We start from the raw sequence: 12181 nt of genomic DNA on the forward strand, positions 1-12181 counted from the left end.
CCTGCAGAGCTGTCAGGCCCAGCAGCACCACACAGCAGGGGCTTGGGAAAACCCAGCAGGAATTTGCACTTGCTCACAGCTTTTTCCTTCTTCCAGGCAATGCAACAAGACTTCCAACGGGAGTGACAGCTGCGACTTGATGTGCTGTGGCAGAGGCTACAACCCCTACATGGACAAGGTGGTGGAGCGTTGCCACTGCAAATATCACTGGTGCTGCTACGTGACCTGTAAAAAGTGCGAGAGGACTGTCGAGAGATATGTGTGCAAATAAAAACTCTCCTCTGCACACCTGGGAGCTCAGGCAGCAGCAGCAGCACCCCAGCACTATTCAGAGAAGACATCTCCTTGACTAGACACCGTTTATTTGTAAAGACACTGACTTGAGGAGAGATGGTAGGAGGAAAAGCAACAATCACACCAGTAAAAATAAGAACGTAAAAAAACCTCCCAAAAGGCAACAGACCCACAAATGTTTCTCCTCACCAATAAAATGCTCTCTGAGAAGACAAAGCTTCATTTGGGATGGTATCTTCTTCCAAAATATTTCCTATGGTTGCCAATGATGTCCAGCTATCAAGTGCCTTAGTATTCTGAGAAATAAATATGGAAACTTCCCCTAGGGGGAAAAAAAGGCACCATTTGTTTGACAGTAACTAAGACTCACACCAGCCTGTGCCTTCTAGCACAGGTACTGAGTCTCCATTAGGACCATCCCACAAGGGAAAATGCTACAACTTTTCAGCAATAACTGCCTTTGTTGCCAAAGACTTAATTTTCAGCAAGGAATCATCCATTCTGAATGGTAAAAAAGTGGAAAGATTTCAGGTCAATCCTCTGAAATGAACAACTAATTTTAATCTTTCTTTAACACAGGTCTGCCACTTTGATTGCTGAAGGAAAATATATCCTTGATTTGCCCAGGATGGACAAAATTCAGCCATGAAAAAAAATCCCCTGGAATCCTGGAGGCAGTGAGAGTAGGGTAGGCTGAGAAGGACTTTATGGGGTCCACAAGATAGCAGTGGAGGCTTTAGGATAAAATAACAAAACGAAATCCAAGTCCAGTGGGAAAGTAAAGGAAAACAGCAAGCTCCTGCTCTCTATCTCTTTGCCCTTTGGGTGTGATACCCTTAGTCACTGACATTCTTCCACATTGATCTATCAAATCCTTGGGGAAATATGCCACTGGCTTCTTCCCCCACAAAACTATTGGTCCAACCTCAGGAAACTGCAGAGAGTGGAGCGGCCCTGGCTGTAGGGAGCAGATCCATGGAAGTCAGCAGCTATTGGAAGTCAGCATCCCTGGAAGTCAGCAGCTATTCACAGCAGGAAGGAATGGGAATGTGTCAGTCCTTCACCTGGCTCTGCCCTGACACAGCAGAGAACCACTATCTGTGGCTGTACATATTTTCTTTTGTATGCAGATATACAGAAATATTTATATCTTGTGCTTTCATCTACTTTACTTCCTACATAAATATATCCTTATATTATAAACAAGCATTAACAATAGTATGAAATAAATGCTGAAGTTACTGGTGCAACAGCAAAATGTTAGATTATTGTTTCACACTTCTACTTGGAAAGCAATTCTGATTTTCCTCCCAAGAATGGGAAAAGAACATGTTTTGAGGCACTCACTAGCACAGGGATAAATAAGTTTCTTTATTCCCTGTCTCCCCAGCCTCTTAATGTTGAGCAGAATTAGCCAAGATACAGTCAAGAAAATGGAGCATTACACTTGGAGAAAGGAAGAGTCACCATTGCTGTTTTGTTTTTTTTATCAGCAATCACTCTCATTGGTAAAATTTCCCAGTGCGCCTGAGGAGCTTAATAACAAACATGGCTCACCCCTCTCATGTCATGGTTGGTTGGCTTCTGGCTCCTGCACATGGAGAGGAGTTGCTGTGCAGGGGAGTTTTTAACATAGCCTACCTAGGCTCCCTTATTTGCTTTTTTGTTTGTTATCGTTTGTTGGTTTTGTTTGTTTGGGGTTTTGTTTGGGGTTTTGTTGTTGTTTGATTGTTTTATTTGTTTGCTTGGGGTTTTGGGGGGGAATTTTGGTTTTGGTTTATTTTTAGTGGTCATCCAGCCCTGTGTACTGATTATGAAAAGTGATGTTGGAGAAGGATGCTGCTCCAGGAACAGAAGGCAGCAGAGCTTCTGATGTCTTTCAGATCATTCTTGAGTACCCTAACCCCATACAAAATGCTGTAAGCAGCTAAAAAAATCACTCCTACACAAATGTAGAGGGACTCTGTCACTTTCCTAGGGGGGAATATGTCAGCTACACCACAATCTTTCTCCAAATCTTCTTTTTTTTCCACTTAGTCAATCTCTAGGGGGCAACTGCCTCTGACATGTGTGTGAGCAGCCCTGGGGAATTGGAAGAGAAAAGCATCATGTGCTATAATAGCAAAATTAGAGGCATTTTGTTCTCTTCAGATATTTTGCTTTGCTGTAATGGGTTTGGTCTTGTTGCCTCTTTCTATCCCCCAGTTATGAGCAGGCAAAAAAAGAGTTTTCATAGCTTGACAGTGGTTTGTGTTATTGTCACCTCATAAAAGCTGAGGGACTAAAACATCTCTGCAGTGCAGTGATGAGTGGTGGGTGCCTTTAGGCTGACATGCAGACAGGCTGGTGGCACAAATCCCACTGCTCTCCAAGGCCAGAATTTGGCTTCATTTGATATGTAAAGAAACCATCCACTCTCATTCTTTTAAGGAATTTTATTTTTATTTCCAGTTCTGATGATGCCAACAAGGCACAGATGTTCTGACTGAAGAAAAATTTGAGCATTTCAATGCCATTCTGTAATGACTCCTTTTCTTGCTCCCTTGCTGATGTCATGAGTCTTTCTGCTTGGTGAAAAACTAGTAAAAAGGAAGAAATTGTCAATGCATACACTGTTTTCAGCTGCATTTCACTCTTCCCATGTCAGACCTGTGATCCTTGACTGGCTTTCTCATGTCAGAAGAAATCATCACCTGTAATTAAAAGAAGCGAGTAAACCAATTAGGCATCTGCAGGTCTATCAGGTGGGAAATGAACTCACAGCAGAACTTTAGCCATGCCACAGGTGTCTGTTACTGAAGATGTTGACCTGAAATGGCTGAATTGTTTGGAGTTTTGCAGTTTGGGGCAACCATGTTCAAAATCTCTGCTGGCTTCTCCAGATAATACATCATGGGCTTCACCTGAACTTCACTTCTTTGACAAAACAATCTGTGTGGCCCTAGCCCATGTCATAGGCTGTTAGTCTATGAATTAACAGTGTTACACTGCTTTTGCCATAACTTCTAAATTTCAGGGCCCTTTTTTCTCTGGAGCAGCTGCACACTGCATTAGGAGTGTGCCCAGGGGGATGTACCCTCCTAAGGTGAGAATCATGCACAGGGCAAAGTCTGATAAACTGCAGCCTCCCTTGTTACACAGGCCTGCTTCATCCAGCCAGCTAGGGCCATCTCAGCAGTATGATGGCTTTAAACTGAAATAAGATAGGTTTAAATCAGATGTTAGAAAGAAATTTCTCCCTGTGATGTTGGTGAGGCCCTGGCACAGCCTGCCCAGAGAAGCTGTGGCTGCCCCATCCCTGGAAGTGTCCAAGGTCAGGTTGGACAAGGCTTGGAGCAACCTGGTCTAGAGGAAAGTGTCCCTGCCCATGGCAGGGGGTGGAACCTCTAAGGTCCACCACTTCTAAGGTCTTATGAGCTTCTAAGGTCCCTTCCACCCCAAACCATTCTGTGATTCTATGATGTCCCTCTGGATGCTCTGGCACTTCCAATTTTTTTCAGAAAATGTCTTTCTATGAGCAGTAGACAGTACTTTCTGCTTTCCTTTCCTTTTAATAAGAACTAGGAATAAAGAGAGTACCTGCAATACAGGGCCATACCAGTAGAACCACTCCTAGTACATCTTTCTCCTTGCAACCTGTCTCTGTTGCTTCACTCCTTGCATCAGCAGCAAAGTGCAGAGAGGCCAGAAAAGTGTCACATCTCTCAATTTCAATTATCAATACAACAGTGATCCAAAACAGAATGGCCAAGCTATTTCTGCAGTCTAGAGGAAGGTGTCCCTGCCCATGTCAGGGGGTTCAAACTGGATGATCTTCAAGGTCCATTCTAACCCAAATCATTCCATGATTCAATATTTTTTTGTGCATGTGGTGTGTGAAAGATATTTGGGAGAACATTTGTCACAAACCAGCTCTGCAAGGAAAATACATTCCTCCTTCCCTTTCTCAGGCTTTCAGCAAGCAGTTTTCAAGGCTTTGCTCTGAAACACTGAGATCCTTCAGCTACTGCAGAAATCAGCTTAATTACTGTGAATGTCTTTGTCAGGTGATGCTGTAGTTCCCTTCTTATAACATGTCTTACCACATCCCAGCAGCTGATATAATTTAGCCCAACTCCATGTCATACTACATAGTACTGTTGGTTTACACTAGCTGGCAAAATACATATGATTTATTCCCACAAACACTATTATTTCACAGATTTACAATATTACCCCTGATGGAACAGCCAAGCTATCCTGAAGAGTATTATGCTATTTTAATAATTTGAAAAAAAAAATCTATGATTTAATAAAACAGTTTGGACTTAATGCTATTTTCAGATCTGAGGTTTTAGACCCTGTAATACATCTGGTTGACTTTGTATTTTTTGATTAATCCCCCCCCATCCTTACCCCTTCCAGTTTTATATCATTTAGGTTTCTCGATAAGATAGGCAAATGCCATTCATGATAAAAAACTCCCATCTGATTGTGTATTTAATTCTACAAAAATAGAAAGTGTCTTAATTATACTAAAGCAGGCAGCCCACAATATTTCACATGCAGCTGGAAAAGCCCTTGGTGAGGGGGAGTGAGGGAAGAAGAAAACAATCTGAATACAATTAGAAGTGTCTCTGTCAGGAAAGTGATAAAAGAGTCCCTGAGGGACCATCCCTCTTCCTGCTAGAAAACAGATCCCTGTAGACAACCATTATCACCCTCCAAGTGAGACAGACTTGTGCTGCCCAGCTCTGGGCTACCTGTTTGGGCAAAGTGCTGGGAGGAGGCTCTGGAGGTACTTGGGAATATGGGGAACAAGAGGAAAATTCAGGCCTGGGATTGATTGTTGTTAGACCTTCACCCTGTGACAAAGGATTTGGCTTTCCCTGCATCAGACAGGGGGTTGTGAAACACCATTGTTTTATTCCCAAGAGCAGATTGGAACTATAACAGGCACGACTTTCTCCCCTGCAAGGGAGATGGAGCAGAAAACAAGATTTGGGAGAGGGGGAGAAAGAACAGGAAACTTAAAATCCACCTGAGATTAATGACTTTAACATGCACAACATATTTTGTTTTGTTTTACTCTCAGGACCAGTTTCATCAGTCAGAGAGAGTTTGATTAAATATCTCAGCAGAGCTTTGGTTTATTCATCTAAAGAACAAATTACGCTTTCTTCATGGAAGCAGCATTAACTGTGTTTTCTAATTGTGAGAGCAACAATAATAATAAAAATAGTAACAACAGAATACACTGTGGATTTTTTTATTTCCTCTTTTGGTAAGAATAAATGGACAGTATTTCGTCTGTATTGTAAATTAAATTAGTTTTAAATTTTAAAGCTACTTTCTGGGCTATGTGGAAAGTTTTCTCTTTTTTGCTCTTTTAAGTGGAATTTTTCAAGGTATCTACCCGAACCACATTGTCTTGAAATTTCTTTTAAGGCAGAAGAGGGTATCACATAACTGCACAACTGCAGGAGCTGGGATATAAAGGGATATGCTGCCAGGAGTACAGAGCTTAGGAGAAAGCCACCAGATCCATAACATAGCACCAGAACCCTTGTGCTGCTGTCAGTGTAAGGATGAAATTCAGATCTAAGAATTGTCATTGGTTGAGTTACTCTGTGAAGTCTGCCCACTCTCATGATGTTACTATAGACACGAAATAACACGACATGAACATGATGCTGTTTCCAAGGTAAAAAAAGGGGAAGTTTATTTTCTGACTCCAACATTTATAGTTTTCCAAGAGTGACAGTAGATTTGAGGGTGACAGTGCCACCTCTCCAATGACACTGGGCAAACCAACAGTCCATCAAATTTCTCTTCTTCCACACAACAATGTAAAACATTAAGTTATTTACAGAAAGTGTGTGAGAAAGTTCATCACAAGAATGTAAATATCAGAAGGCTTAGAAAATCTCAAAAAATCAGGGCGACAGCATGACACATGACAACAACTTAAAAAGGGATGGCTCACATGCTTGAGGCTAAAGGTGTGGATAAGAGATTTCCTGTATTAGTGCCAAAGCACAAAAAACTTGGATAATCAAATCTTGTAAATGCCAGGTATCAATAGATCTCTATAAGTGGTAACTGCTGACAAATGGGCTTTTAAAAATGGAGACCCATGTTTCTTTTAGATTTTCTAATTTGTTCAGTCCGGGATAAGGTCTGGAGTGTTGCTCAGTGGTGATGAATGATGAACTGGAGTAAAGATGGAACTATAAAAATTAATCCAGGTAAAGTTGGGTGCTCACAATCCTGTGTTTGTCTGAAGCTCTAGGATGTGTGACAGCATAATTTCAACATCCTTGAGGATTGGCTGCTTTCTCAAAATTCATGTTGTATTTCAGAGGAAAGAGCAATTTAAGATCTGTTATTCTAAGAGGCATCTTTCCTTCTCCATTGTTTCTCATCCCAAATTTCAAGTTTAAAATTATCCTAAAATAGGTTGAAATTTGGGATAAGATCCTATAATCTGTGCCATTATGAAAGCCATTAATAACAGCAATGTCGTCATCAGAGGAAACTGGTAGGTATATTTTGAATCATAGAGTGGTTTGGGTTGGAAAGGACCTAAAAGCTCATCTCATTCCAAAGCCATTCCTCCCCATGGGCTGGGAACACCTTCCACTAGAACAGTTTGCTCCGAGCCCATCCAACCTGGCCTTGAACACTTCCAGAGATGGGGCAGCCACAGCTTCTCTGGGCAGCCTGTGCCAGTGTCAGTCAAACACCCCCAGGTCGGTGAGGTCCATCGTGCACTGAGGGATCCCAAACTTCCTCTGCTGCCTGCAGACACTGAGAACACACACCAACTGCAGCTACTTTCCACTCAAGATGCAATTAATTTTACAAAGTGCTGCATGTGTTGACCAGGGGCAGGAACACTGTTTTCTTTTCTAAAAGTCTGCTCTGCCCAGGGCTGCTCTCCTTGTACAGCTCAGACACATTAAAACCCCACCTCAGGGCTCACCTCTGCAGGTGCTTCCTTCCTTGCTGCCTGTGAGCTGTGGGGGGTGGGAGCTGCAAGTGGGAGATGACAGCAAGCAACTCCACACTTGAGAAGCAGCTCTTGGGTATGACATAAAATTGTTGAGAAGACACCTGCAAATAATGGCCTGAGTTAGGACAGCAATAGCTCCCCAGCTCACCCTGACTCCCACACACAGCTTTTCCTCCACTGGATGGAAGGACACCTCTCAGCAGTTTGCAGTGAAGCATCTGGTGCCATTTGAGGCACTTCAGAGTGACTTTGCCCTCGTGAGAATTCTCTTCCCACCAGGGCTGGAAGAGGAACATCCAAGGGACACCCATGGCATTTCAAGTAGTACTGACATTTAAGCGAATTCGATCGCACCCCTGCATCTGGTGATGCAAGGACTTGAGGACTGTTTCCTCCCTTCACAGCACTGGTCCCAAAAGCTCTTCCAGGTCTACCATGAACAAACAAACTGGATGACACTCAAAAATGAGCTGTGCAAAGCCACCAGGCTCATTCTGCCTCATAAGTGCCATTGGCACCCACAGTCTGGGTCTGACCTCCAGATCTTACAACTCCCAATCACCAAGAGGGGTTTCTGAGTTAAACAAGACCTTAGTATAAAGTCACAAGTTGTTGAATGAACTGCCCCAGCAGGAATTCATTGGGCAGATTTTGGAACAATCTGTTCTCAGCTCTCTGCAATAAAGATATTTTCAAAGTGTAGAATTCTGGAATGCCTCCAAAGAGAGGGTTGGGATGAGATGAATTATGTCTATTGGGAGTTAGTGTGACCCTTTTCATGTAGATAGCCATTGAGCAGATGTTGGAAGTCAGGTGGAGCTTATCCTTAGCCTGATGTTTGTCATAGGGGTCCTTTTGTTCTGATGTTTGGTTTGTTATACACCGAGCTAATTAGTTATTAATTGTAGCTGGACTATCAGCATCAAAGAATGAGCCTATGTAACTCCCATGCTCAAAATTATTACAGCTGGTATCTGTTATGTTACATAAATTGCTTAATGACACTTCCAAATTGAACAATGAAGCTCAATGAATGACATCAAGCATTGTAAACATGTGAATTTAGCTGGTTAGACTCACTTTTCTCCCTTTCTCTCCATTGGAGGGAATATTTTTATCTTGGTATTTGCACAGAATTCCAAGGAAACTAAAAAAGTTACTTTTCATGTAGTTTGTAAAGAAAATCAAACCATTCAAACACACTGCCCACCTCACAGTTGCAATCAAATGTCAGATTCAAGGCCCCTGAACTTGCCTCATATTGGTAATTGCATTGATACAAACTAACTTTTTTCCCCCAGCCATTAAGGAGGATATTTCAGATAATAAAGCATAAACAAAGAAACTTCAAAGAACAAAATGAATGCCATACAGTGACTGTGTTTTACATGAACACTGAATTACTGGCAGAGGATTTCTCCTTGCAAAATATTTTCCATTACTCCATATCATCTGGTTAATAGCCTAAGTGCCCGAGCTTACCTTCAGGAGATTTAGATAAACTGAGAGATCTTCCTGCACAGAAAGATACTGACCATTCTTTTAACATCATGCTTTTTCTCCTCAAAATGATCTTAGCCAGTCTAACGAGATTGACCTTCTTTCCTTTTAATATTCTGCTGGTGTTTCTGAACATTTCTGTCAGTGGTGTATGTACTGGATGAAATACATGAGAATAAAGGAATCATGAAGAATCATTATATGCTCCAAAGGTAAAAAAATCATTGGAGCTGTCAGGGGTTGATATACTCCAAGTGCCTTTTAGACACCTAAATTCAGTAGCGAGAATTGAGTCTCATGAGATATATTTTGGCTTGGTTTAATCCAGAACAACTGGTTTTTTCCCAGTTTTAAAATTCATACAGATGTATAAATAGGCTAGATATAAAGAAATTTGGTATGGAAATTCACCAACATTTTTATTAAATAATACTCACGCCCCCTTTTAGCACAACCAAACGTTGCTCCACAGATCTTGAATCCCATCCATTTTCTCCTTCTGCACCATATCCCACATATTTTCAGCAGCTGTCATGCAGAAAGGCACCCAGAGTGAGAGTCTCTCATCTTAGAGACCCCACACATGAACTAACCCAGCACTGTCTCCATGATGGATGGGTGCAAGGAAGGGATGAACTGGCTCTGCTTCCTCTGCCATTCTACATTTTAGCCCAGACTGGAGGAGGAACATTCGATTTGTATTTTAGCTGGTTTGCCTCTGAGATCTCGGCAACCTCACCCAGTTCTGGGTTATAACTGAGCCCAGGACTGGTTCTGCTGGGTTTTATGTTAAGGGGCTTTTATCTGTTCTAGCTGAGGGTAGGTAATGGAGTTATGTTAGAAATACAGTGGAGGTGGGTTTATGTTTATCATCACCCTGGAACTATGACTGACACAAAAAAGATTAAAGCAAAAAAGACCAAAATAGAACATCTTGCAGTTTTCAGGGGTTTTTTTTGAGGCATAAGTTTTCAACTAGGATTTGCCTTGGCAGGATAAAGTACATTTTCAAGCTCAGCTTCTTAATGGGCTACATCTGCTTAATGTAATTTTGCATCTGAGCTGTGTGTCTTGTCAGACACAGGCACAGTCAGAGCTGAATTCAGCAGTACTCACTTTCCCTGTAATCAGATAAACTCAGCCCAATAAATCAGTTTTAATGCTCTCAGTATCACAATGTTATCATTGTGAATTATTCAGTCTGGGCTTCCCAAACTTTCCCATTCTTTCACAATGAAAGGAACTGAACTCTCAAAATATATAAATTAGTTTCTCTCACTTTTTCTTTCTGTCTTTCCTTATTTTCTTCTCTTTTCTTTCTTCTGCTTTTGCTTGCTTTTCCTGGCTTTTTTTTCTTCGATTCTCTCTTTTTCCATCAAATGACTATATAAAGTAACTCGCAGTTACACTTCTATAAAGTCTAGCTTTCTGCTCAAAGAGAAGCTATTTAATTAGGCAGTTGTGACCTGCCTCTCAGCTATATAAAGTAATTCACAGTTACATTTCTATAAAGTCTAACTTTCTGCTCAAAGAGAAGCTATTTAATTAGGCAGTTGTGGCCTGCCCCTCAGTGTAAATCAGAAGCAATAATTTATACCAGCTGAACATAGGAATTCTGGTGCTTGGTAGCAGATTTTTGAGGGCCTGTCTTGTAAAGTGCATTGGACTGTGTATTATATTAGCCAGAACAACATTTTGTAAAAATACAGTTGTATTTTATGCCCTGATTGGGTTTTTTTTTCTTTTCCCCTATCCTTTGTGTTCCCACATTGTTTTCAAATTAAAGAAGTGAAAAGATGGACCCACCCATCTTTGCAGAACAGACAGGAGCTGGGTGATAGTGGCCTGAGTATTCCCTCCTACATCATGGCCAAGCTGAGGTGCTGGATATCCCATACAAGGCACTGACAGCTGGAAGGCCCACTGGAGCCCACAGTGCTTCACAGGGACCTCAGGGGCCTCCAGAGGCATCTGGAACTGTGATGGATGGATGCAGCCCACAGGCTGGCTACTCAGAAGGTGGAAATAGGTGTCCAACCAGCATAGGATAGGATGGGAAGGACAGTATAGTGTGAAGGAAAATAGGATGCAGTATTTGGGTATTTAATTTTCTCACCACACTGATGGATCAGTCCATGGGACAAATGAATTCAAGGAGTGAGAATGAATATATGTACCTCTGATTAGGAGCATCTGAGAACCCATGAGAATTTTCTGCTCCTCTCATATGGTAAGCTTAGGCCTGGCAGAAGGTTAGGAAAGGCATGAACTCTTGGGAATGGCAACATCCTAAATCTCCCAGCAAACTTGGCCAAGAGTTTGCCTCTCAGAGCCAGGAGCTGTAGGAGAAGTGGCAAGTTCTGCTAAGTTAGCAGAACTGCACTTTGGACCCTAATTTGCTAAGGATATGAGTATTTTTTAGCATTCTTCTTCCATCTTCATGAATGTGGAATTTTCTCCAACCTCCATCCTTTCAGCTGCCTCCTTTTCTCCATGTTCAGTTCCAGCAAACTTCAGCAGTGAGTTGAGATTTCAAGAACATCCAAGGTGCACAATATCCTATCTGCCTAGAAATGCTAGTTCTGTCATTGAGCTCATTCATCCTGGATTCCCTTCAAAAACTGGCATCAGGTACATGTTTCATCCTTGTGTAAAATAGCCCACATCTCCTCTGATTAAGGTAGCACACTGCCAGAGAAATTCAGCATTGGTCTTCTAAATGATCAATTATATTTGGGATACTTAGAAGAAAAAAACAAAGTACTTGTATTCCTTGTGGAGAGAGGTGAGTTAACTTCATTATTTGAATTAATTTAGTGATAATAATCCCAAACTCTTGGACCTGATAAACTCAGAAAAGTCTGGCTAAGTCACCTTTGAAACATGCTAAATGTTTGGGCCTAGAAAGTCAAAGAAAATAATTTCTCTGAAACACCAATTAATTTTCCTGCTATCCTTTATGCTTGGTTACAACCAGGACTTCAAAAGAATGTGCTTGAGAGTGGAAAACCACAATATCCTTTAAATATGGTGTCCAAGCTATGTCTGAACATTCTGTTTGGACTTTGACCAAGCTGCTGGGCTTAAATCCCAGCTCTGGAGCTACCAGATGGACCACATTATTCTCACCTGCAGAAACCCCATCAGACAAACTGTTTCTACCAAAACAGGTCTGTTGGTCATGGAAGGCATGAAGTGCTAATGGGACACTGTGTTCCTGTCACAGGTGCCATGTTCCTTTGGGTACCTATCCCAGCTTCTATTGTACTTGTTTTTAAACTTCCCTGGATCAGAGAAAGAGGGAAAGGTCTACTGGAGACACAGCCCTGCAAGCAGCTGGAGCAAGGCCAGATGGGCATGGTTAAATGAGGACCACTGATGCCTGAATGAGAC

General features: G+C 41.8%; 1 protein-coding gene across 2 annotated transcripts in view; it reads left to right on the top strand.

Moving 5' to 3' along the window:
* WNT11 (Wnt family member 11) overlaps positions 1-5526 on the top strand; it is a 32261-nt gene extending 26735 nt beyond the window's left edge. For both annotated transcript variants that reach the window (XM_036391299.2, XM_054514066.1), the window contains one exon: positions 97-5526. In XM_036391299.2, the coding sequence (XP_036247192.1) occupies positions 97-271 (175 nt within the window). In that variant the 3' untranslated portion in view covers positions 272-5526. The remainder of the gene's footprint in view (positions 1-96) is intronic.
* The last annotated feature ends 6655 nt before the right edge of the window (positions 5527-12181 follow it).

This window comes from Molothrus ater, chromosome 2 (genome assembly GCF_012460135.2).
Source record: "Molothrus ater isolate BHLD 08-10-18 breed brown headed cowbird chromosome 2, BPBGC_Mater_1.1, whole genome shotgun sequence".
NCBI classification, from domain to species: domain Eukaryota; kingdom Metazoa; phylum Chordata; class Aves; order Passeriformes; family Icteridae; genus Molothrus; species Molothrus ater.